Here is a 27548-nt window from a genome sequence, read left to right as displayed (position 1 = left end):
CCCAAATTTATCCCAAAGGGTTAAGGACATAATCCTGGAGGCTCGTAGACCATCAACAAGAAAGAATTATGCAGCAAAATGGAAAAGATATCTCATCTGGAGTGCTGCAAAGGGGCAAGATGTGGCACTGGTGAACATAGCCAACATCCTGGAGTACTTGGCGGAGCTCTACCACACAGGCCTGTCCTATTCCTCCATCAAGATACATGCATCAGCTATTTCAGCACAATACAGCTTGGATCCTCCTGTCTTCTCGCATCCTCTGCTCAGACAGTTTCTGAGGGGAATTAAAAATGTAAAACCTCCCAGGAAACCTCCATTGCCAGCATGGGACTTGAACTTTGTGCTAGAAAAACTGACTCTACCTCCTTTCGAGCCAGCAGCTACAGCAGACTTGCAATACTTATCCTGGAAGACTGCCTTCCTGCTGGCAATAACTTCAGCAAGAAGGGTCTCTGAACTACAAGCATTAATGGCAGTACAACCCTTCCTGATCTTCCATCAAGATAGAGTGTCCATGAGAACAAATCCTACATTTATGCCTAAGGTGGTATCCAGAGTCTCTTTAAATCAGGCTATCCACCTTCCTACATTCTTCCCCATTCCACAGAACAGGGGAGAAAAGCTCTTACATAGGTTGGATGTACACAGGCAATTACGCTACTACCTGGACAGGACAAAAAACAATAGAAAAACTGACCAGCTTCTGGTAGCTTATGCAACAGGAAAAGAAGAAAAACCAATTTCTAAACAGACAATCTCCAAATGGATAGGAAATTGCATTAGACTTTGTTACAACTACCATGGAAAGAAAACTCCAGAGAACCTCAGGCCTCACTCCACAAGGGCCACAGCCACTACCACAGCTTTCTTACGAGGAGTGGCTACCAAGGACATTATAGAGGCTGCTACTTGGACCTCCGTGCATACATTTGCCAAGCATTATAACTTACCTCTATACTCTAGATCCCGTGCTGGCTTTGCCACTGCTGTTTTGCAAGGGATCCTGACTACACCATAATCTATTCTCTTTTCCTCCTCCCCTAGTTTAGCTATGGTATTCTACCCATTTGTAAGGACTGCAGATGCATCCTTGAAGGACATAGTACAGTTTTGTACCTACCATAAATGTAGATGTCCGAGAGGAATGCATCTGCAGTCAGGATTACCCACCCTCCTTCCCCTCTGAGGTACTCCTAGGGTACTTACCAATCTTCAGCTAGCTTGGGGGGGATCTATTATGGTGTATTTGTTTGTATATATGTACATACATGTTTATTTTGTGTGTTTGCTCTCTACTATTTGGAAACTTTGGCATTTGTCCAAATTTAGCCTACCTAGAGGGCACCTGGCATCTGGGGCAAGAAACACTGAGGAAAATGGCGTCGGCTGATGCCTTTATACCCGAATAACTGCCGCAATGACGTCGGGTGAAGTGAGACACCAGCCGAAGCCGGACCCAGACTTTGGAATCCGGCCGACCGAAGGGCTGCCTGACGACAGGACAACCCATTTGTAAGGACTGCAGATGCATTCCTCTCGGACATCTACATTTATGGTAGGTACAAAACTGTACTTTTTGTTACCAGATCTGGTTTTACCCTCTTCACCTTTCTGGAGTTCTGTGAACACATCATGTCCAGTCTGAATGTGGGGGTGTGTGAGTCAGCCAGCCACCAGCCTCTGACGGCTGTCTCTCTCCTCAAATTATTTCATACTTCTAGGATGGCATTGCATGCAGAGGCCAAACCCCTAATATTATGGCCCACTTGTAAGCTTGGCGTGTAAAGGGCAAAGCCCTTCTACAAAGTATTGATTTGTGCTTGGAGATATTGTTTGGCTGAGATCTGTAGAAGTCTGTATTTGCTTAATTCTCAGCCTTCATGTAGCAGAAAATCAGATACACATTTACCTCCTAACCATAGGTGTGTGTGCAGCAGTGTTAATTTAAATACGCATATGTCTGTGGACTCGTAATCTAAATGCATTTGTCTTGCCTGAGTATTAACCAAACCTCCAACTATTGCCATAAGGTATTTGTATAGAGAGGTAGTACCACCCCTAATGAAGAACAGCCATTCCACCCCTTTGGTTTGTCTGTACATTGGGTATTCTTGAAATCCATATGCTATCTTACTTCATAGAAGGGTTTTAAAATGGTAGAAGTTAGTTCCAGTTTTTCATTATTGAACGTGAGTAACTTTAAAATGAGAAGTTAGCGGGGTGTTGAAAGCAATGAAAGTGTAGCATAAGTGTCTGTAATAGAAGTGGTGCTGCCATATGTATAGATATTTTATCGTTATTTTTGTAAATGGGATAAAAATGCTAATCAAATATGTTCTGCATTTTTTCAGCAAATACGACCAGTTAGGTCATAGCCTGCATAAATGTAAAAAAATAAATAAATATTCAGCAGATTGCATGTAAAACATGCCAACTGTTTTTATGTATACTTTTCAGAGACTATGACATAGCAAATATGTTGCCTTTTCATACAGGCAGCATTTATTATGATTTCTCATTGTGTGTTGCATAAGTGAAATACATACCCGTTGATGATTAAATCATATTTTGTACATTCGCTTGTCACCTGTCATAGCTTCAGCACTATTTTTTTCTAGAGTCAATATCCTGAAAACAAAAAGGTGCTTAAAAGGCTGTCATACTCCTTGGTACACAAAAACAAATATCACAAACCAAATTAAAAAAATATGGCATACTTGGAGCAATTAATCAGTGCTAAATTAATTTAGTGGAAGCAGAAGGACATACCAATGGCAGTTTTTGCTAAGAAGCCTTCATCACCCCGAAGAATTGTGCTTATAGAACTGAGCCCATCATATGACCAGTACCAGCCAATAAAAACCTTTGGTGTAAAGAATCTGTGCTAGCACATCCTAAATAAAGCTTGTGTAAATATATAACATACAGAGGCATACACTTAACATACAAAATGTTTAGCATATAATGAAAAGAATCATGTAATTTTGGTGATAGTAATGCCCCTAAACTTACAATCCATGAATGGTCTTTTTCAGTTAATAGCTCGTTTTTTTTTTTTTTATAATACACACTGTCTATCCTTCCATCCATCCACAACCCTTTTTTCCCATTTTTGCACATGGAGTTGGGGCATCACTTTAATGGTGATAGTCATCTAGAGCCAGTGTTAACACTACTGTGTAGGTAGTCCTGTCACAATTGTTTTTCTACACCACACACACACACACACACACACACACACACACGCACACCAACAGTCAATTTTTAGTGGTCCACTCCACCTGCTGCTAGCTTTGGACTGTGGGAGAAAAATGGTACACCTGGAGAAAACTCACATAAACACAGGGAGGAAATGCAGACTCCACCTAGAAGGCACCCTAGCTGAAAATCAAACTGCAGAACCTCTTGCTGTGTAGTGATCCACAACCTGCTGCACCAATGTGCCACTCTATCAGTCCATATAAAAGTAAAATGTACACTAATATGATTACTTACATGCTTATAAAAGGCACTGGTGATCTCTTTACATTGAATTTTGCTAAGATGTTCACTAATTCTGTATTTAACTGGCCTTAAAGTTTGTCTAATATAAAAGCACAGAAGCAGGAAGCTGGATAAGCAATTTTATCTGTATTACAAGTTACTGTGTCTGCAATATGATAAATCTTGCCACTGTTAACACTGGATGAAGTCTTAGTATCTAAAACTTAATCAAAAACCTTACAACATCCACAGCTTTTTAGAGCCCCTGTTTGCTTCAGACTTACAAAGATGAACAAAAAACTCTGCGTACACCACAGCTGAAGTTATAAAACTTCAGTAAACGAAAATAGAAATATAAAAATCAAGAAATGGTAAGCACTTTCACAGCCATTAGACTGGTGCTTCAGACCTACCTGAAAAATAATAACCAGCTTCCTTTTAAAACAGAAACTAGTCAAATAAATCCTTCAATTAAGCTATGAAGGCACGTGTACAGTAACCATCTATGCATAAATAAAAAAACATCAATACATATAAAAACATAGGTAGGCAAATAAATTGCCTACTGATGCACCTATAAACAATAATAAAAACACAAATATTCACAATTCTAACACTCATAAAACAAAAAAAAAAACATTCAGTGTGTCAAAGTGCGGGACTTGAACAGGGGTTTGAGAGAAACATGTTCATTAATGCTAGGCAACTTATCTGTATCTAACAGCTCTATCCATTCCTGTTCTCTTTTCTTAGTGAAATTCTTAAAATCATCCCCTCCTATATTAACAGCTAAAATTTCTAACGCCAAAAAAATTTAAAACTATGCCTATCTCCTTTATCAATGACATGTTGAGCAACAGCACTTCTAAGCTTCTTAATTCTTAACGTCATTGACATGTTCCAAGGTACGTTCTTTAAATCATCTATTCATCTTCCCTACGTAATAGGCATAACACTCAATACAATATGTAAAATAAACCAAATCCTTTGTTGTCCAGTCAGTATAGAATGAAGTCTCTAGGACAAAGTTCCATGTAAAACCACAAAAAATAAAAACTAATAAAACAATAAATGTGGAGTTGAAAGCCTGAAGCACCACAAGCACCAACAATAGTACAAAGTCTTTTATTACAAAGGATTTAGCACTTTTGTCTCGGTTCAATTAGACTTCTTCAGAATGAAGACGTTTAATATAGTGACAAAGTTCCATGTAGGTGTACAAAACTTGATCTGATATTGTTAATCCTCGTTCATTCCTTAAATATGGGTATCGGTTCCGACCTCTGAACCGAGCCGGCCATTTTCCAAGCTCACGTCAGTTACAAACTCTCTAGCTAAACTCTTAACCATAATCCCACTCTCCCTGTTACCTCAGATTTCGTTTGCCACGTTGCCATTCGGTCGTGTCAAACTGCTTCTCTTGAGCCAAGTATAGATATTTGTTGTCAGACTAGTCATATATATAACTTTTTCTGTCAGAAGAGTTTCTATTTTGTCTCTTACCCTATCACATTTAGCGACCATATTTTCTTGAGTTTTCTTCTCTTTACTCTGCTCCTTTTACCGCGAGGTATTTCACCCTTACCATCGTTGGTAATCTGTTCCTTTTTTTCATACCTTCAGGTATTCTGTTGTACCATTGCTGGTACCTTTTCTACTGTCCTCTTGTTCTGTCATGGCAGATAAGAAAGGTAGTCCGGGATTTAAAAGGTGTTCTGATTGTGGACACAAATTACCTACATCAGATGCACACTCTTTGTGCATTTATTGCTTGGGAGTGTCCCACTTATCTGTTGACCCCGCCCTGTGCTATTTGTAAAATTTTTTTCTAACAGAACCTTGTTGGAAAGGAAAAATAAGTTGTTGCTAAAGGGACTTCTCAAATCTTCCTTTTCAGGGGCTATTTCTGGGTCGGAGGATTCAACCCCTTTTAGAGCCCATAAGATAAGTTTGGATGATCCTACTAAGGCCAAGTCTTTGCCTTCGTCCCCAGCTGGGGACTCCCGCCAACCAAGACCTAAGAAGGCTGAAGTTTCTGCTTCTGAGCTCACTCAGTCAGCCCTAGTGCTTTCGGTGCCTAGACCTTCGGCACCATCAGTGATCTCGGCTCCATCTTCTCCTGTGGTCTTTACTATATCAGCATCGAGGGGCTCCTCGGTTCAGACTATTACGACTACTACATCGGCACCGACCGTTCAGTTGGCACAGACCTTGACCACGTCAGCTCCGACATTTTACTGTGAACCAATGCCTCAGTTATTGGCTCCAATTTTGTCTGTTCCAACTTCGGTACCGACAACCACTTCGGCACCAATCCTTGTGTCAGTGCAGACCATGACCTCGGCACCAATGATTTCCTCAGTGCAGACACCCATAGTCTAGTCTCTCTTGGCACCGTTGTTCTCGGTGCGGACTGGTGAGATGGGCACCGAGCTTGTTTCTTCTGTGGATAGACCTGTTTCTCCCTCAGTCTCCATGAGGTCCACTAGAAGCCTTTCCGAACATGACATGTTGCGTCTTGTGGATCAAGTGCTTCTGGCCAGAGGTATCCCGCCCTCCAGGATGTGACACATAGGCCGAGTTCTCCCCTAGAGGCAGAGAGGGAAAGTCACAGGGAAGATGCTCCTTTCGAGGCAGAGGGGGTCTGTGTAACCAGGGTTCCAGGGACTCTTTCCCTGGCCAATCCTACCAGCGCTCCTGAAGAGCCACCCAACTCCTTTCCTCTGGAGGTGGTTGGGGGTCATTTCTCCTTGTACCCTTCTGCCTGGCTAACCATCACCACTGATTCTTGGGTACAAAGGATTATAACCAGAGGTTATCATATCCCCTTCGATCTTTGTCCTGTCCCTTCAAAAAACCTTCCCAACATTCCACCCAGTCAAGGGGAAGAAGCAGCACTAGAGATAGAAAAGCTGCTAAGAAAGAGAGTCATCCAAATAGTCCCACCAGACCAGATAGGATCCGGATTCTACTCGAGACTATTTTTGGTGCCAGAGAAAACCAGGGACTGGAGACCAATATTGGATCTCAGTGTATTGAACAAGTTTGTGAGAGTACAAAAATTCTGGATGGTCACAATAGTCCATCCTCCCGCTTTTGGAAAAAGACAATTGGATGTGCTCCATAGATCTTCAAGATGTGTACTACCACATAAAAGTGGACAGGCCATCAAGAAGATTTCTGCGCTTCCGTGCGGGAGCCTGTCACTACCAGTTCAGAGTGCTGCCCTTTGGACTCTCTGCAGCCCCCAGCATGTTCACAAAGTGCATGGCAGTCATCACAGCTCACTTGCGACTACAAGGATTCCAGGTGTTTCCATACCTAGATGACTGGCTCATTTCCGCCCCCACCAGATATCTATTGGAAGAAGCCCTGGCATACTCTCTCCATGCTGCACAAAGGCTAGGCATAACCATAAACTGGCAAAAATCCAATCTCACCCCATCTCAGTCCACATAATTCATCAGGGTTATCTTGGATACAAAGAACTGCAGAGCTGCCATTCCAGAGCACATAATTCTAAGGATAAAGCAACAACTGATCCTAATCCTTTCAAGGGAGAAATCCACAGCTCACTCTGTCCTACAGCTGATGGGTTCCATGGCAGCCTCCATCACCATTGTCCCCCTGGCCAGGTTTCATATATTTTTATTTTATTTAACATTTGTTGACCGGGAAAGTCCGACTAGGTTCCACAGATCTTGTTTTCAGCGGAGGCCCGGGGAGAAATGCTCCAGAAGCATGTCTTTAGAATGTGGGAGGAAACCGGAGTACCAGGAGGAAACCCACGCAAACGCAGGGAGAACATGCAAACTCCACACAGAAGGCACCCCAGCCGAGAATCGAACCAGAGAACCTCTTGCTGTGAGGCGACAGCATTAACCGCTGCACCACTGCGCCGCCCTATAAGGCTTCTACAATGGCTACTGCTCACCTAGTGGTTTTCAGCATCCTCTTTCAGCCAAGGTTTGAATAACCCACAGGTGCAAAGAGGATTTAAATTGGTGGATGACACCCAATCCGTCACATTGGTCTCACCCCTTCTCCCCCCAGCAACCCAAGGCTACATTGACCACGGGCGCCTCCCTGATGGGGTGGGGGGGGCCTATGTTAGGGACAAACAGTCCAAGGCACTTGGTCCGAATTGGAGGCCCAACTGCATATAAATGTTCTAGAGCTGAGGGCGGAGCTTCTGGCGTTGCAAGCATTCTATCCCCTGCTGCCGTCTGGGACAATTAGGATTCATTCAGACAACATGGAGGTGGTCTGGTACATAACAAACAAGGTGGAACCAAATCTTACCCCCTTTGTCGAGAGGCCATGAGGATATGGCAATGGGCGATGGCTGTTGACCGTTTTCTTCTAGCAATGCACATTCCCGGGAGTTACAACGTGATAGCAGACAGACTCAGCAGGTGCATTCTACAACCTCATGAGTGGTCCCTGAATCCCTTGATAGTGGCGGAGATCTTCCAGTGCTGTGACCTTTTTGCATCCCTGACCAACTACAAATGCAGCAACTACTTTGCCCTGATTCCCCTTCTGGGACAGTCACCCAGGGGACGCTCTAGTCCACGGTTGGCCCTCTGGTCTTCTTTATGCATTCCCACCCTTTCCACTCATTCCCCAGTTTCTGAAGAAAGCCCGTCGGTTGAAGAGCAAGGTGATCCTCATAGCACCATATTGGCCTTGTCAGATTTGGTTCCTCTTCCTTTGGCCTCACCTACTAGATCGACCATGGATTCTCCATCCAACCCCAGAGTTGATCTCACATCCGCAGAACCTGATTCATCCCAACTTGGACAGCCTGAAGCTCACAGCTTGGCTACTCCAATTTCCTTGATTGCCAGGCAGAATGATCTTTCTTTACCAGTACGTGATATTCTCATTGCATCTCATAAGTCTTCCACTAGAATTACTTATCTTAGCAAGTGGAAAAGATTTATCTGTTGGCTGAAAGAAAAACAAGTAGATCCCTTCTCAGCACCAGTGTCGATAATACTAGAGTATCTGGCCATCCATTTTCAGTCGGGTCTATCGGCCTCTACCTTTAGAGTTCATTTGGCTGCAATATCTAAATTCCATGAGGGTGTCCAAGACTCCTCTCTTATGTCATACAAATTGTGCAAGACCTTCATAAAAGGTGTGAATCATCTGAAGCCACATTTTAGAGAACCTGTTCAACCATGGGATGTGTCATTAGTTCTACAAGCTCTGACAATGCCACCCTTCGAACCAGCTTTTTCTTGCGACCTCAAATATTTGACATGGAAAACCTTGTTTTTGGTCGCCATTACTTCTGCCAGACGTATTTCTGAGCTTCAAGCTTTATGCATCAAGAGTCCATACTTGAGTTTTCATAGAGATACTGTCTTTGAGAACTAATCCTTCATTTCTGCCAAATGTGATCTCTGAAATGTCCATTAATCAAACCATTGAATTGCCAGTTTTCTTTCCCAGTCATTCAAACAGAGGAGAGTATTGCCTACATACCCTAGATATTCACAAGCAAATCCATTTTTATTTAAACAGGACTAGGTCCTCTCGTAAATCTGACCAGTTATTTTTGGCCTATTCTGGACCTAGATTAGGATCTGCTGTTGCTAAGGTCACATTAGCTAGATGGTTGAAAGACTGTGTGACCTTCATTTATACACAATGTAATATTATGTTGCCTACTACCATGAAGGCTCATTCGACAAGGTTGGTGGCAACTTCTGCTGCCTTCCATGCCAGAGCTTCTTTACATGACATCTGTGCAGCTGAAACTTGGGCTGCACCTCATACCTTCATCAATCATTACAAATTGAATTTGGCCTCCAGGGGAAGAGCATCTTTTGGTTCTATGGTGCTCAGGAATGTCCTTCCATGAGAGCTTCCCAGGAATAGAAGTAGCTGGGGCTTCTGTCCCATATGTAAGGAATGAATGCGGATTAACAATATCAGATAAAGAAGTTAAGTCTTACCATAATGTTCCATCTGTATTGTTGATCTTTGTTCAGTCATTACAACCCTCCCTCCTTCCCCCTCCTGTGGCTTCTAGTGGATCTCACCATCCGGTTCTCTTAGGTCATTTGACCAGAGGTAGCCTCTACCTTCTTTTGACTTGCAAACTCAAATCTGAGGTAACAGGGAGAGGGGATTATGGGTAAGAGTTTATCTCGAGCATTTGTAGCTGATGAGCGCTTGGAAAATGGCCGGCTCGGTTCCGAGGTCGGAACCGATACTCCTACGTAATGACTGAACGAGGATCAACAGTACAGATGGAACGTTATGGTAAGACATAACTTCTTTTTACCTGCATGAATAAACCTACACGATTGCAATGCATGCAAGGAAAAGTCCCTTCTCTATGTGAAGGTGGTGTATATCTTCTGCTGACATTCTTATAAGAAAACTGTCTCTCTAAAGATTTACAATTTCTAAAGCTGAAGTCAGGTTGGTCATTAATCAAATGTCTCAACCTCTAATCTGTATTCAATATTTTTGCGCACTGTTGGACCTGCTCTACTTGAAATGTGATGCATCTTTACTTTTGTGGCATTTTTCCACTTGTTTTGTTTGTTGTACAGTACACTGTAGGTTTTTGTTGATTTTCTGACTGGGGAGAATTTCATTACATGTGTAGAGAAAGGTATATTGGAGAAAGTTGAATGAGAAAAACTCTCTTAAAAACATGCTGAAATAACTGTGATTTCACTACAAGACAAATGTCTGTTACAAACTTAGTGATGAGAACAGTCCTGTATTATAGTAATTAATTGCTTCCATCTTTAAGAAAAGCTACTGATAGAAAAAAAAAAGAAATAAAAAAGATTCTTTAACAGTTGAGATTATTTGTTAAATGTATATTGTGCTTAATACCATAGATGTAAACATATGCAGACAATTCCACTTTCTTTCAGATAGTGAACTGCAGACTTTCATACTAGTGTGTTTTTGTAAGCACCGAACCTTTTTGTAAACTTAAAATGCTTTACTTGCATCAGAATTAAAAAAAAAAAAAAGTATTTCAGGAATCATTTTTAAGAAATGTTTCAGATTATTTCTACTTTAAATGTTTGGAGTCATTACATACATCTTTGTTTAATGCATAGCATTGTAGCTTGACATGCAATTGTGCAATTTACAAACTTGATGTATGTACTTATTTTTTATAATTTATTTTTTTATTTTTATTTTGACATTTAAATGGGTTTGTCCAACTGAGCATGAGCCCATTTTCATCGGAGGCCCAGGTAGAAAAGTTCCATACAGAAACACTTATTTAGGTTAAAAATAACATTTTTACAAAAGCTTCACATGTAAGCCAAACTATACAGAACAGTCTCAAAATACAATACAGTAATAAATAAATCAGCAGGAAGTGACAGTAGAAATCAAAGTTGGTAACTCTGGTCATGTATATGTAGTACAAAGCTGAACAGGTTAGCAAGGTCTGTCGCAACAAAAATGAAAATAAGAAATTCAGCTAAGCAGAGTAGACTAGTGCAGTGCACAGGCAAAAAGGACATATGAATAATAAATTGTGATATGCCTAAAGTACAAGGGGTGGTATGGGAATGGAAGGGTAAGTGGATTAAATTCTAAGAAGTAATAAGGAGCTACACAGTAAGACAGTTTGGGGTTTAGCAGAAATAGATTCATGAGCTCTGTAGCGTTTTTTTTTAAAGATTGTTTGAAATTGTTAGTATTGGAAATAGTTCTGATTGTCAGAGAAGGTTTGTTCCAAGCTAAGGCAACAGAGTAGGTATATAGATTTTTACCAGTTCTTTTAGGCTTATAGATTTCCAAGAGGTACTGGTCAGAGTTCCACAGAGAGCGATTAGGAGTATATAAGGAGATAAGGGTTGACATGGCAAGGCAGGAGGTAGATTTGTTGAGGATGGAGTGAATAAGAGCAGTTGAGGTAGTAGGATCTGGTGGGGGAATTCAAGCCAGCTTAGGGCTTTGAGAGGAAGGCAGTGGTATGAGTTGTAGGGTTGGTTTGTAGCAAACCTAGTGACTTTGTTGTATGCGAGTTCAAGCTTAGACTTCAGAGAGGACTGTAAGTTAAGATTGGAGAGGTGTAAAAATAGCCAGGGAAGAAGGTAGGCGTAGGCATAGGCAAGATAGAGTCTAGAATCTTTGGTGAGGAATTTTTGTTTGTGTAGAGCAAGCCCAGTTTTTGGTGAGTCTTTTTTATGCAATTTTGTACATGTACATCAAATTTAAGTTGATCATCATTGATAGTACCCAGGAGCTTGGTATGTGTTTTAACATTAATAACAGTGTTGTCAAGCGATATGACAGTAAATGATTTATGATCTAAAAGAGATTTTGGGAGGAATAATTGAAGTTTGTTTTTTTGGGGGAGGGGGTTGTGTATGAGTTTCAGTTAACCAACTTTCGACAGAATTGAAAGAGCTTTGGGTTAAAGTATGGAGGTGAGAGAGATCATCTGAAGTGGAGATGATAGTAGAATTGAGTTGATAGGAGATGTGATGACAGTTGGTGAAGATGTTAAATAACAGTTTTCCGAGAATAGAGCCTTGAAGTACTCCAGTACTGACATGGAGGAAGGGTGGGAAGGAAGAGAACCATTTGACTAATTGCTGTCTGTCTGTTGGTAGGGTAGCTTTTGAATCATTTAAGAGTAGAATTAGCGAGATCAAGATCAGACAGTTTGGTAAGAAGCTAGGGGTGAGAGACGGTGTCAAAGGCTTTAGAGAGGTCTAAAAATAGACAGGAAACTAGTTTTATTGTCTCTATCTTGAGAGATTGTTTGAGTTGAGGAAATTAGAGCAGTAGTTATGCTGTGCTTAGGTTGAAAGCCGTGTTGGGTAGGGGTGAGTAGATTTTCCTGAAGAAAGTCCAGGAGCTGCTTATGTATACATTTTTCAAGTACTTTAGAGAGGAGGACAAAGTGGCTATGGGCCTGTAGTTAGGGAGGTTAATGGAGTGCCATCCCTTGTGGACTGGTACAGTGTAGAATTGTTTCTAGGTAGTGAAGATGGTAGATTGATCAGGGTGGAGATGGGGTAGACTAAAGAGCTAGAGGCAAACTTTAGGAAGAGGGGTGGTAGATTATCGGCTGAGGGAGAGAAAGGCTTTAATTTAAGTTAAGATTTAATGCAAGCAGTGGGAACTGGTTCGAGTGAGAAGTTGTTTTTTGGCCTGGGGAACATAAGGTTGGAGTTGTGACTATTCTGAATTAGTTTGCTGATGGAGTGGATGAAATAAGAGTTAAGAATAGTGGTGGTTTTGAGGAGAGAGTTGTTACGGCAAGGGTTAGGTATACTGGGGTTATCTAGGTGAAGAATCTTATTAATGGTGTTCCAGAATTTTTTAGAATTGTTGTGATGGCTACTTTGAGGTTTTAGGTAGAAGTTTTCTTATCACTATTCACATTTTTATTAAGGTTTTTGAGTTCTTTGTAGGTTTGGAGGTGGATAGGGGATTTATTTTTTAGCCAGGTTTTCCAAGTATTGTTCCTGTTGTGCATTAGAGAGAGAATGGACTGTGAAAGCCAAGGTGCAAAGAGAGATTTTAATCTGAGTTTCCTGAGGGGAGCAAGGGAGTTAAGAACATCTAGAAAAATGTAGTTAAATTTATGTACGTCATCCTCGAGGAGTAAGTAGAGAAGGAAGGATCAGTTTATAGAACAGAGTCTGTTGTTGAACCATGAGGGTTGAAGGTAGAGAGACTACGGCACTCTTTGTATTTGTGTAGTCTAATATGTTGAAGGGTGTATCTTTGAATGCAAGTGGGAACGTGGTCACTTTTGGCATCAGTGTGTGTTTTGGGGTAATGGTAAAGGTTTGGATTGGATACTAGGATCCAGTCAAGGATAGAGCTAGAGTTGATTGCCTTGCTAATGTAGTTGGGGGATGAAGTTTTTTGTTTAAAGTTGTGGAGGTTTATACTATAGTTAGGGGAGTCAGTGATTAGGGTTTGCCAATTGATGCTGACATAGAATTATGGATTCATAAGATATGCAGTGAGTGATCCAAGAGAGAACCTGCTCAAGCATGGAGATATTGATACCTGGTGGGATATATAAAGCAGCAGTTGTAGGTTTTTTGTGATTTTTAATTTTACAGTTTACTATTAAGAGTTCAGCAGGGAGAAAGTTGGGCAGTGAAGTGGACAGATGGGACAAGTTAAGTTGATCAGAATAAGTTATAGCTACACGTTCTCCTTTTTTATGGTCCCTGTCTTGCCAGAAGATATTGTATCCAGGGGAAGAATTTCATTGTTAGTGATACGGGGTTTACAACAAATTGCAGTGAGAATTATTAAGTCAGGAGAAAAATGCGCAGTCCATGAGTGGAATTCACTAATTTGGTTTATAATGCTGTGAATATTCAATGAGTATATGGTTAAGCATTTGGAGGAGGTATTGAGGGAAGGGGATGGTGGGATGAGGAGATGATGTTGAGAGGGGGAGTGGGCCTGGGTTGGGGTGAATACCTCCTGATAGGAATACACTTATGATGATTTGTAAAAGTGTATGAATCTTAGTGATGTATATGTGGTATTTGGATCTAGTTTTGAGAGGTGTGAGGGGTGGAGGACTAATTTGATCTTGAGTGTGAGTGGGTTAGAAAAGTTAAATAGGATGTTATTAGAAAAGTGTGAGTTGTTTCCAAGTCTCTAAGTGGGTGAGTAAGGGCAGGGGGAAAGTTTATGGAAGATAAATTAGAGTGATAAGAGGACAGGTGTGAGAGAAGAAGAAGAGTGGAGACAAGGATGAGATGCATGTTGAGAGTGCATGAGAATGTTTGAGAGAAGATTAGTGAAGAAGATGTAGGTTCCAGTATAGAGATAGACATGAGTTGGGAAGTAGATACTGGTGAAGAGGCTGGGGTTTTAGTTGAGAGAACTGAGGTGAGTAAGAGTTTAGGTAAATGGGAATACAGTGTTAGTCCTAAAGATTGACTGGGTATAGTACTGAGGAAGAAGCTAGGTAAGAGTAGATTCTAGAGGTATGCTTCACTTGGTAAGAATGAGCAGTTAGAGGGGGTGTGGTAAGGTGGCTGTGTGCCTCAAATAGTAAGGGTGAGAGGACAGAGGGGATGTAATAGTATGGGGACGTGAGATTAGATTGGAAGTAGAGGACAGGAAGAGGAGAAGAGATAAGGGGAGGAGTAACAGCGTGTTTAGAATATAAATTTAGAGTAAGTGGGGGTGGGTGAGAATTGGGGGAAGGGTAGGGCAGCAGAGTGAGCCTGAGCAGAGCAAGGACAAATGGAAATTCTGTTTCAGTAGAGTGTTCCAAGTCAGTGCTAGAGTTTAAAGATTATAAATCCGATGTTATCTTGCCATATAAAATGTTAGAAAATTTGTCACAAATGTTTGTCATGCACTGTAATCCCTATACTTCTGTGAGTGAGTTTTCTTGACATTTAAACTGCAGGTTAAAATGTAATGTTAGATTAAGTTAAAATAGAATTGCAGCTGAGTGGGGAAGACATAAATTGAGAAGAACTTGAAAACTCAGAAGTGGGATTCTGTCTTGTTGTAGGGGTGAGTTTCAGATGCAGCTAATTCCTGGAGAGGGGAAAGCATCCGCATATGCAGTGTTTAGGGTGAATTGAGAAGAACTTGAACATTCAGACATGGGACTCTTTTGTAAGAGTGAGTTTCAGATGCAGCCAATCCCAGGAAAGGGGAAGCACTTGCATAGGCTGTGTGTAGGGTGAGTGGTGAGCACACTAGTCACTGGACACCAGGCAGCCACAACTAATTCAGAAGCATAGTTTTGATAACCTGAGCTGCAGCTGGTGCCATTATCAGGATTACCCAGTGTTATGAGTGACCCTTTAATTGTTTTTCAGAATGTTCTGTTTACCTCCTTATGTTTGTACTGTTTTGCTGGACTTTATAAAATATCATATGTTGTACGACACACACAAAGATGGTCTTGATTGGAAGGTAAAGAAATGTTGCTCTGGGCTAGCTGTGAATTATAGAGGTAGCTTTCCTCCATCCTTTCAGCTGAAACAAAGACTGTGTTGTTGCATTTGTTGATTTGCCTCTGGGGTATTGCAGCAGAACTTGCACCTACACTAGTTTAACATGGCTTAAGGTTACTGCTTAGGTTAAGAGCATCGCCAAAAATCTCTTCAAATGTTTTTCAGCACAGATCATTGTATTAGTCTTCCTGCATTGCTGCTGAAGTTTGAGGAACATCAGAACAGGTTAAAATGTGAGAAAAAGCTGCTGATAAAAATGCAGTTTAAGAAAGCTGGTAAAGTCTGCTTTACATGAAAATTAAGAATTTTCATGTGGCTTCTTGAAGCTTTGCTTTTAGTCGGCAAGACTGGTTTGGTCTGCTAGTTTAAGTACAGAAAAAAAGATGTCAAAAAATTTGACAGTTGTCTTAAAATGAATTCCTAATGAGCCCTACTTTGTAGGCTTCATTTTTCTTAAAAAATGTTTTTTTTTGAGTGGGTGTTGTGGATACTTTGTTTTCCATTGGTGTAAGCAATTTTTCTGTGTTCTAGTGTTCTTTTTACCAAGTTCATCGAGAGTGTGCCCCATAACCAGCTGCTGCGTCAGAAGCTGAGCTGCATGACAAAAATAGTGGACAGTGACCTTTTCAAGCAAGCTGGTGAGTTAAGTTGTTTCTTATGGGCTTTGAATCTTATTTTTAGGGGGGAGAGTATGATATTATCAGCCTGTCAGATTACACATGCATCCTTGCCTTTATGTATCACAAATCAGACAAGTAGTGCTACATCTCACTGTGTTCTAACACAGTCCTGGTGATGTATTCATATTTTGTTTTTATACCCCTTGCTCTTTAGTGCTGTGGTTTTGGTAATTAAGGCATGTTCAGATCAAATTATGCACATTGACACATTCATGATGCAGTAGGAATGGAATAAATGAGTATTGTATCAGAGAGTATATTTTTAAATTCATTAATGAGGTGGATTTGCAGTCATAGGATAACGAGAGCACAGTAAATTGGTGTCACAATAGTTGTGCCATTTTAAGGTAAGCTTTTTATTTTTGATTAACTGCTGTATTTGAGGCTATATGTAGTTGGAAAGAGCACAATTTAATTGATTGAATAGATGCCAGACACATGCTGTTGATCTCACTAGTAGAAAAAGGAAAACTATCAAAACTGGGATGAATCCTTTCAGTTTCCATTATTTTAAAAATATATTTTTGGTACAGAACAACTTAGGCCTACCTCAGTGACATACTGTGTATCATTTTAAAGTGCATTTCAAGGGGTCATTAACTTTACTTTATTGATTCACCTGAACAGTCAACAGCTCCTTTTCAGGTAGTTGGTTAAGTGCATTGCAGCAGTTCATCCTTATGGGAATGTCTGACCTCTGAAAGCAAAAACAAGAATTCCATCCTGTAACAGCTTTATTTGGGCATATGTCCATTGGGGAAAGTCATAGTATGCTACTGGTGACAGCTCTGTAGTGCTGAATCACAGTTTTTGGAGCTTAGGTTATAAATGAAGTTATGAACAGGTCTTTTAAGACTTTGTAAAGGCCAGTCATTTTAAGCTATCATTTTACATCATCCCCTAAGGCAATGATTTTAAGATGTCTTATTACATCCACTCCCCAACAGCATTCCTGCCTGCAGTGAAGACATTTTAGGAAGTAATAGCTTCAAAATGAATAGTGCCTTTAAAAATGTTGAAAATGGCAGTTTTAAGAAACAGACTTAGAACTTTTTGAACACTTTCAAAATGAGGATTACTTTACAGACTTTTTTTAAACCGTCACTTTGTCGAACACTTTCAGATTTTTAGACATTGACTAGTACATGTGAAGTTTTTTCAACTGTATGTAAAGTTGTTTATAGTTTTATTTATGCTATCTTTTGTCCTACATTCATTTAGTCAGGAAAAGAAAATAATTGGTTTACTTCAAAGCATACAGCATTTTAGATAAGTTGTTCTTCTAGCTGTTCTTTTTGCTCTTCAAGTCAAAAGCCTCATGGTCAGAATTAGTGGGCATATTGTCATTTACACTTGTGGTGGTGCTGCGGTAGCGTTGTCGCCTCGCAGTTAGACGTTGCCCGTTCGATTCTCAGTTAGAGCGTCTTCTGTGTGGCGACATGCGTGAATGGGCGTTCCTTCGCTGAAGGTTGTGTGTTAGGCCCGGCAAGCCAGTACGTAAAAATCTACTGCCAATCATTAGCGGACCGGAGTTCCGCTGTGACGACCCTTAACCGGGAAAAGCCGAAAGACACAAACAAACAATTGTCATTTACACTTGTAGGTAAAATCAGTAATACTGTAAAATAAAATAAGTGTTGTCTCATTAAGGTAAGTCTCCAGTTGCAGATGTTTACCTTAAGGAACCCTAAATGTATTTCACAAACTCTGGTTCGGTGTTATTTAAAGGTGAATATTATGCCATGGATGTTCAATTAGAACAGACTGTCACTTCTAGACAGTGCATTCCTTCGCCTCTCTCCTTAAATTTGCATATAGTTTTCATTTCAAACTTTTCAAAGTCTCTCTTCCTCTCAAACTCCTGAAGCTTGTTCTTTGGATGAAAGTTTATTCATTTACAAATCTCTGGCTGCGTGGTGTTGCCCACATAATTTGATTAGTGGAACTTGGGTACTCTTAGGCTATAATGTTCTGCTGTTGCTTCCAGGGTATTCCTTTCACTTTTGACATCCTTAAAGAACAACATGGATTATGATTTAATACACACAAAAGAATGAACTAATGCAACGCTGAGTGGACGGCAATATAAAAAATTTTAATTTCACGCACTTAAGCGTTTTCACAGTTATTTCTCAACTGCTTCTTCAGACTTCCTCCGAATATTATGTAGTAAACATTCTTTTAAAAAAATATTATTTTAAAACTTTCTCTGCCATGTTATTCTTGGATCCAAATTGTCTCCCTAAGTTTTCTTCTACCACACCTGTGTGCGCTAAATTGGCAAAATTTGTAAAATTTTTCTGTAGTGTTTTGAAAATTAAAACTTGTCCCTTTTAATAAGTAATTGTCATCAGCTGAAACAGTCAACTTATTAGGTCTACTTTATTTCTTCAAAATTGTGCCACTTGGTGTGACATTGTTTATTTTTCTGTCTTGTTCTCTCTCTTTCATGGTCAGGGCTGTTAGAACTGCATATTATACTGACATATGCACAAAGACGTCTTCAATTTTGCCATTTCTGTTTATAAGATTCACAGGAAACACAATACACAACCTGGAAACGACAAAACTCCAAAGCTGAGTGTAGAAGTTCTACGCTTAGCTTTGGAGTATGGTCTTTTCCTATTTATAAGATTATAGGAAGTTACTAGTTTAATGGCCCTAGAGCCATTTTAAGTCTAGCCATTCTTCCTCTTCTCTGCTGCGATTATTGGATTATTTAAAATGTAACCATTTTTTCCATTCCTTTCTTTTCCTTTCTTATCTTGTGCATTGAGATAATAAGCCCATAACCTGAGTAGCCATTATTTTGTTCAGAGCAGAAGTTGTTAAAGATGGTCTCAGCTGTTTTTTTTTTTTTTAATCAATGTAGATTCTTCTCTAGGCAGGTACAAATGAAAATGTTAAAAGGACCACACTTTTCCATTGCTTCCATTTCTGATTGCAAATCTGTGTTGTATTTGGCAGTAATCTGCATACACAGACTGTTAGCCTGTGTTTAGGCTAGCACTCAAGTCTGACCTGTCTATGTTTTGCACAATTTCAAACCGTGGATCAGATCATGGCATCACTGCCTGTTAGTCTAAACTTTTTATTGAATTTTTCAACTGGTATTTGATGTCCATTATGCCATTTAGATCATACGTCCCTTTTAATTAACTTCTTAGTGCTACTGGCGATGGTGCTAAAGCATGTATTAAATCCTGTAGAGTAGTGTTCTGTGTCTAACTTCTCACTCACTTGGGATTGGTCAGATGATGTGTTGTGCATGGCTTTTACTTTATTTAGGGTGCAGTGACATTTCCTTGTCTGAAAATATAAAACTGAAAACTGTAGAAGTGTTGTATTTGTGTTTCAAATTTTCACTTCTCTAAGTTTATACCTTTTTTAAAGTCTTTCGTAAATGTTCTTCATAATGTGTAATGGCTTTGTGTTCTTTGTAAAATAGGCTAATAAAAATAGAAGGAAGTTGAATCACAAGACCATTTATGCCTTGCCAATACCAACCATTATGCTTTACCCCCTTCTGAAGAAGGGCAGAGAAGGTCAGTCCCAGGGTAAATTTATGGGTATCCTTCTAGTAATTCAAGTTTAATTTGGGGAATCCTAGGGTGTTACTTTGTTTAACTTGCAGGAAGATGTTGTTTCCTGAGGTGGGTAGGTGTTTGGTAATAAATTTATCTCTCCAGCCATTTAATGTGCTGGCAGATTTTTAAGTCTCAATTTCTAGTATTGATGGAGCTATTTGACTTGTGAAGATACAGAAGATCAAGGAGAATTAGGTTTCTAATGGTGCAAGATGCAAGGCATAGATCACTTTGCATGAGTCTTTGGGAAACCAAGTAAATCGGTAGCACTTCATGCCTTTCCTGATAGGTCCGGACCTTAGACCTGCAATGTTTTTTAGGAACCTCTGGGGTCGGTCTTGTTGCTTAATATGTATAGAAAGCTACATCCTATAGGAGGGTGTTGTATTTAATAATTGGTCTAATATGGGCTGCATAAAGTGGGATGATTTCTTTTGACTTAAATCATGTGTCTTTGGATATTGGTTGTACTAAATAAAAAGATTTTATGACCACTACTGCTATATGGTGGTAGAAGGAAAGTGAATTATCAACCCAGGTTTGAATGCGTCTCATTAAATTATCATTTTGTTGTGTAGTATTGGCAGTAAAGTACATTTGACTGGGAGAGTTGTTTACCAAATATGACAATACTGTGATTTTTTGCATTTAATTTTAGCCCTTTTTCTATACACCACTTGTTCATGAGGGCTATTTCTTGCTATAATAAATGGATATCAGAAGGATATTTGACAACAATGTCCGTTTTGCAGTCTCCAGCCCTGGCTAACCAAAAGTCCCAATTCCTGGACTGGAGATTGGAGAAGTAGGTGCTAAAAAGGAGGGGTCCCAATACTTAACCCTGGGTCGTACCACTAATTATCCTCATACTTTCTGAGAAGGCACCCGCCCCCTTAGTTATGTGGGTTCTGTGTTTCAGCCAGTTGGGTATCCACTTAATGTATCGATCTACTTTTAAGGCAGTTGGCTTATTTACGATCCCAGCATTGGGTATAGTGCAGATGCTTTGGCCAGATCCATATAAGCTGTGTGAGAAGAATGGACTATATCTGTGGAGCTTCTTGCAGAAGTTAACTAAACTGAGAAGGTAGTATTCAAAATGAAACGCTGTATAACAATGGCCAATGAAGTAAAGTTCTCTTGGAGAATAGGTGTTGTGGTTAAATGATGTAAAACTTAAAAGTGCAACATATATAGCAAAAAACTTGCATACATTTCCAGTACTTAAATTAAATGCACTTACAAGATATTCACGCTGTGAATGCAGTTATACCATAGCGAAATGATGGCTCCAAAGTTTCCAGTCTTATGATGGCTTCAAAGTATCCAATCTTTTTGGTATATATATTGTATATCAGACCAAAAAGATTGGATACTTTGAAGCCATTATAAGACTAGAAACTTTGGAGCCATCATTTCGCTATGGTATAACTGCATTCACAGCGTGAATATCTTGTAAGTGTATTTAATTTAAGTACTGGAAATGTATGCAAGTTTTTTGCTATATATGTTGCACTTTTAAGTTTTATATCATTTAACCACACTACCTATTCTCCAAGAGAACTTTACTTCATTGGCCATTGTACAGCGTTTCATTTTGAATACTGTTTTTACTTGTTACTGATAGCTGTACTTTAGCATTAGGAGGTATCCATTCTTTATTAAACTGAGAAGGTAGGATATACTTTTGGCAAAGCAAAGTGGTGATGTTTTGGCCTTGCAAGATGTTTTTTTTTTTTTTCCTTTTAACGCCTGACAAGGTTTTTGATATATGATGAAGTCATATGGGCTACACTACATAGCTTTGTGAATAAGACTAGTCAGGCTAATGGGTATGAAGTTTTTTCAGATCAGTGGTTGGGCTGCCTTTGTATAGGTCAATACCAGTACAGTTCACCGTACATTTAGACAAATCCTGTAATTAAGCTTAGGTTAAACAGTGTAAGGATGGACTCCAGAAAGCCATGTTTGCTGCTACTTATTAGGCAATCCAGGTAAATTATTAGGCCCCATAGAAGTATTATTTTTAGTTTGAGGTCCTTTGGTACATTTTCTGTTGTGATATTAGGAGGTGTAAAAGGTATTTGGGAATTTATAGAATTAAAAAAGTACAGACCTTAACTCCTGAAGCGGCTAAATTTGTCTGCTAATATATTTGCTATGTCTGCTGGGTCTGAATGGGTGCTGCTCTTTTAGGTAAGTTCAGAACACTGTTTGGTGTTATTAGTTTTTTAATGCAACTGAAGAAGGATTTAATATCCTATATTATCAACGTTGCAGTATTCCTTACAAAAAGGATATCCTGCAGATCCTCCTAACATTGAAGTTACTGCTAATAGCAAACTGTTAGGGATGATTAGTGGATGATGATCTTAACATTTGACCTGCTTATACAAAATTGCACAAGAGCAGCTCATCAAAAGCTAGGGATGCTTTACAGAGCCAAAAACATTCTCACCGACGCAACTAAAACTACACTTGCCATTACTAATCTCCTCTCCGCTTTATGGCACTCCCATCCTTACTAACCTCCAGGCTTCACAAAAATTAAAACTTGCACAATGCTATAACAAAGTTGCTAAATTTGCAGGATATACCCCTTTCAGAACACACCATGGTATAGCACTGAAGAGCCTAAATTGGTAAGAACTGCCACATCAGCTAACATATATATGCAGCCTCTCACCACCTATAAAATTATCCAACATCCATCTGCCTGTCCAGCACTAAAAAATCATTCTGCACAACTGTGTTCCCAGTCGGTCATTACGGTACAGTGACCAAAAACTCCTGTCTACAAACCAAGCAGATTTGCTGGGCATTGCCTGTACACTCGTACAAGGTTGTGAAGGCCTGGAACTCCTTACCTGTATCCAACAAGTCTAGATCCTCCATCCCATCTTTGAGAGCCACTCTGTAAGACTTCCTAGCTGAAATCTATCTCTGTTCCTGCTTAAAAGCAGTATAAACTATATCCCTAAATATAAACAAGTCAATTCATTGCTTATACCTCCTTACTCTCCTGTCTTCACTTACTTCCTTACTACTGTCTAATTCTCTTCCCTGACTTGCTCTCTAAATATACCATAAGCCTGTTTTTCTCTCACTTCATATTGTGATATACGTTTGTATTAGACTTAACTTACCTTTAATTTCTCTACAGATGGTCTAAAATTTCTCTAAATATTAAATGATTGTCATATACCTTGCATCGATTCTTAACCAATTTTTTTTTAGATTGTCTAATTTATTGTAATTATTTAAACAGCAGATTATGTTTTATTTTTGAAGATTGTAAAGTTATTGTTCTTAAAACATTTTGTAAAAATTTGGAGATTTTCTCCTTGGGCCTCCACTGAAAATGGGCTTCTACCCAGTCTGACTTTCCCTGTAATCAAATGTCAGTAAATAAATATAGCTGTACATCTGGCCAGTATAAAAAAGCCTTATGACTTTCCAAGTGCTGTATGTCAGACGTATGTTTTACATCCAAGGCGTAAATTACTTAACTGATGTATGTGCGCCATAACCTCAGAACTTCAATGCCATCAGTCTGAAAGCTGTTTTTAAATTCAGTCTGAAAATCATTTGTCACATTGACTGTACTATGAACCTAGGTCAGATAAGTGCCACATTGGGGGCACTTGTTTTTTCTTTGCATGGTTACTTGTTTTACATGTCATCCAGACAGGGAAAATGTTAGTGTGGGAGGCAGGTTCCCCTTAAGAACAGACATGAAAAGTACCTTTTCTTCTTAGGTACTGACCACGATCACATGTAGTATATTTTCCAGGCCTGTGTATCCAAGAACCCTTCACAGCCATCTGTCATCTGTGCAGGTATTTAGAAAACCACTGTCTGAAGTTGTTGACTCGGGGAACTATGACTTCTGAGTCAACCTGGCTGGAAGTTTAGCCACTTACTAAAAAGAAGTCTAAAGATACACTTAAAGACTACTGCTGTTCAGCCTCTACTGGCTGTTTCCTTAAGGTCAGATTAAGAGCCAAAAGACTGTCCATTTCTGATACTTGATCCCTCTGTTATGACCCCCATTGGAGGCTGACAACACGTCCTAAGTGCATGTGTGTGTTGCAGATGAGAATGGGGAGCCTTGGATTATTACCTCTGAAAGGCCTCTGCTTAGAGAAGAAGTACTTGATTCCCTTACTTAAGTTAGGCAGGGTACAGCACCTCCTGAGCTTGTCAGGGCAGAGGTTCCTCTTGAGGAAAAGTAAAATGCTAGGCATATAGTCCTTGAACACAAGGATCCCCATAAAGAGTGGCAGGATTTCACTCCAGATCTTAAGGACTTCATGGCCTTAAAACACCCTCAAGGTTTGCCAGTACCTTCAGCTGTTGCTTTAATTTCAGGCCTCTCCAAGTGATTTAGGGTTTCTGATTCCTCTGAGGAGGAACATCCTCTGTATTTTGGACAAGAGTCCCTAGCGTATTCTTCCCAGATCCATTCCTCTCTTGCTTTGGGATCTGATAAAGATTGTACTCCTTCCCCTGATTCCCCTATTGAGAGCTGTCCTTTGGGGGGGACACCATTGTTAAAATGGATCATTTTTAGTTGGAAAGTTCCCAAATGTTTGAGATCCAGAAGAGATATGACTTCTTGCAAATGGACTTTCCCAGGTCTTATGCAAGTACCCCTGTTTTGGAAGCCCTCCTTGATACTTTTCCTTCTGTTTCACAGGCTTCAGATTCTCGACCTCCTGCTTCTAAAATAATCTAAAAAGGTTTTACAAGTTTGCTGAGGCTCAGAAATTCTTGCGCAAGAATCTTCCTTGCAACCCTGCAGTAGTGTCTCTCTCTGCTTACAATCCTTCCAAGTTCCTCTAAGCTTTTACCTTCTGATTAGGATAGTAGAGCTATGGGAAGCTACAATAATAGGTTCATACTCTACCACCTTTGCCTTCATGGCTGTAAATTATCAGACCTGTATGACCAGGTATACTTTGGCTCTTGTTTCTAAATTTGGAGATGCTCTGGCTGACATGCCCGACTCTGAAGCTAAAACCTCTGCCATTTCCTTGTTACGTTTTACTTCACAGGTTGCTTCTCTTTCTATCAAATGCAGCTGTGATGCTGCTGATGCCTCTTCTAGGGTGGCTGCATCAGGGTTGGTTATCAGGGGATATTCCTGACTTAGACCAAGTTGTTGGATTTTCCCCTTGGACACCCAGAATCTCTCTGGCTCTGCCACCATGGGACTCTTAAAATGTTACAATTTAAGGGAAAGGTTATGCAGGACCTTAAATTTTCCTTTCACTTATCCCCAAGTTTCAAAGGAATTACCTGTTTAAGATTCTGTTTGTGCATAGGCATCATAAACATCCTTTAAGGGCAAAAGGCCTTCCAAGAGAGTGTTTGCTGAGAAGCCTGCTCAAGGTTCCAGAGGGCAGAAGTCTTTTTTCCCCCCAGACAAATCTGCCTCTGTTTGACAGTCATCAGTCTCTCCAGCATGGCCAGATTCATTAATCAACAAATCACCATAGACTCTTGGGATCCTTTAATCATCCATAACTGTCATTTCATGGTTTGGAAATGTATTCCTCCTGTTTCAAGGATACCTCATCCTCCTCCTTGCGTACTGCCTTATTTTTCTTCCTTTTCTTCAGGACCTTTTAGTTCAAGGGACAATTTAGCCAGTCCCTCTGTCCTAAAGGGGGAAAAGGATTCTACTCAGAATGATTTTGGACTCTAGGGAGGAGGGTTCTTAGAGACCTATTCTAGATCTTTCCTTTCTCAACACCTTTCAAAAAGTTCCTATTTCAGAAAGTTGTCTCTCCAGTCCCAATTTCCCCCTGCTTCCCAATGCCTACCTGATGTCTATGGACCTGAAGGCCTACCTATCTCCAGATTTCCTGTTCACCCTTTCTCCAGGATGTTTTTACAATTGGTTGTATCTTCTTCACTTTATTAGTTAACTGCTTTACCTTTTGGTCTTTCTTACAGCACCTAGAGTTTTCATTTAAAAAGTATCACCCTGATTATAGACTCCATAGGGTTCACATTTTTCCCCATCTGGATGACCTTCTTGTTAAAGCTCCCTCTCAGCAGCAGCTTCTGCAGGATCTTAAGTTTGTCGTGCTTCTCCTTCACAGTGTGAGTTTCACTCTCTCTCAAGAAGTTTATTCTGACTCCCCTTCTCAGGACCAAATTTTCTTGGGATGCAGGAGCCAGACCCTATCAATGACAGCTTAGCTTCATCCTGCCAAGGTCTTCTCCTTGACTACATTCTTCCATTTTCCTCTTCCTTTACAGGTGGAGTTGCAAGAGAATTTCTTTGAGCCCTGCGGCTTATGGTTTCCACCATTCCAATGTTTAATTTGGCCAGACCCATAGGCAGAAGTTTCAGTGGCATCTCAAGTCAGTATTACTGAAGTATTGTCACCCTCTGTGCTTTCCTGTACATCTCGTGCCTTCCCTCATATAGACGTTCCTGTGGTGGATTCATCAGATATTTCTAAATCCAGTCCTGCCTTTTCAGGATCCTTCCCCCACTGGAGCTGTTTACAGATGCTTCAAACCAGTGTCGGGGGGATTTTTCCAAAAACATCAGGGTCCAGGGTTTCTGGTCTCCTCATCTGGTGAAAGACCCTGTCATCATCAAGGAAATGAGAGCTTTGATTTTAGCACTTCAGGCACTATATTCTTCCTTGATTACAGGTAGTCTCAAGATTTTGATAGCCAAAACCATTGTCATGTGGCACGTGGGGGCTTACACATTCTTACCATTTTTTTACAGATTAGCACTCACTGATTGGGATTTTTGTATCCGTCATCTCATGACTCTTCAGGTAGTTTATATTCCCTCAGAATACAATCTGGTGGCAGACGATCTGAGCAGGTCCAGAACAGATCCTCACAAGCGGATGCTTCATCCTTCAGTGAAGTACTTCTCAAGCAGATCTTTTTGCCTCCCCTCTGAACAGGCAACTTCCCAAATTCTATTCCAGAGTGCCAAGTCCTCTGGCTTGGAAAGAAGACAGCATGTTTTTTCCTTAGAAAGGGATGATGCAGTATGCTTATCCCCCTCTTCCTATTTCCAAGGTCCTACACAACATCATGTGGGACAGGCCCAAAGTCTTGTTGCTGACTCCCTTTTGGCCCAGACAGCATTGGTTTCCCCTTCTATTTCACTTGTCCATGGACAATCATCACAAGTTTTTTTCACAGGATGGATCATCTCACACAGGACAAGGGCTCTATCCTTCATCTTCATCTTCTCACAGTACAGTTGGCTCTCTGGGTGATAGTTATGATTCCTTTTCAGCACCAGTTTTCTCAGGATATGCTTTGGGTTTTGCAGGAAGCCAGAAAACCCACTACTAGAAAATCATGTTGCTAAATAAAAGAGATTTTCTGTTAGGTGTCACAGCCCATGAACAGGATCCTCTCAATGTGTATTCCTGTTGTTGTTTGTGTATGTTGCTCAATTTTAGTCTAGCATACTCCTCTGTTAAGGCTCACCTTTCAACCATTCCTGCTTATCTGCTTTGGGATTCACCATTTTCCTGTACATTTAAGGTTAATCCATTTTTGGAAAGCATTCGTGTACTGGGCCTCCAAAAAGCTAATTACTTCTTCCTGGGACCTTAATTTTGTACATGAGAAGTTAATTCTGCCACCTTTTGAACTAGCATATTATTCTGCGTTGAAATCATGCACCTAGAAGGCTCTCTTGTTAGTGGTTCTGACTTCTCCAAGAGAGTCTCTGAACTTCACTCATATGGCAGCTCCTCCTTTTCCAGTTTTTCAGAGTGTGTGTGTGTTTGTGTGTGTGTGTGTGTGTGTGTGTGTGTGTGTGTGTGTGTGTGTGTGTGTGTGTT

At 40.2% G+C, this 27548-nt stretch overlaps 1 protein-coding gene across 1 annotated transcript in view; it reads left to right on the top strand.

The window, feature by feature from the left end:
- DOCK5 (dedicator of cytokinesis 5) overlaps positions 1–27548 on the top strand; it is a gene marked incomplete in the record, with an annotated part of 3482443 nt that overhangs the window by 1965019 nt on the left and 1489876 nt on the right. The window contains 1 exon segment of the mRNA XM_044083155.1: positions 15975–16081. Coding sequence (XP_043939090.1) covers positions 15975–16081 — 107 coding nt within the window.

The sequence above is a fragment of the Protopterus annectens genome, chromosome 9.part0, assembly GCF_019279795.1.
Source record: "Protopterus annectens isolate FY-2018-M chromosome 9.part0, PAN1.0, whole genome shotgun sequence".
NCBI classification, from domain to species: Eukaryota; Metazoa; Chordata; order Ceratodontiformes; family Protopteridae; genus Protopterus; species Protopterus annectens.
This window is presented reverse-complemented; position numbering and strand designations above follow the sequence as displayed.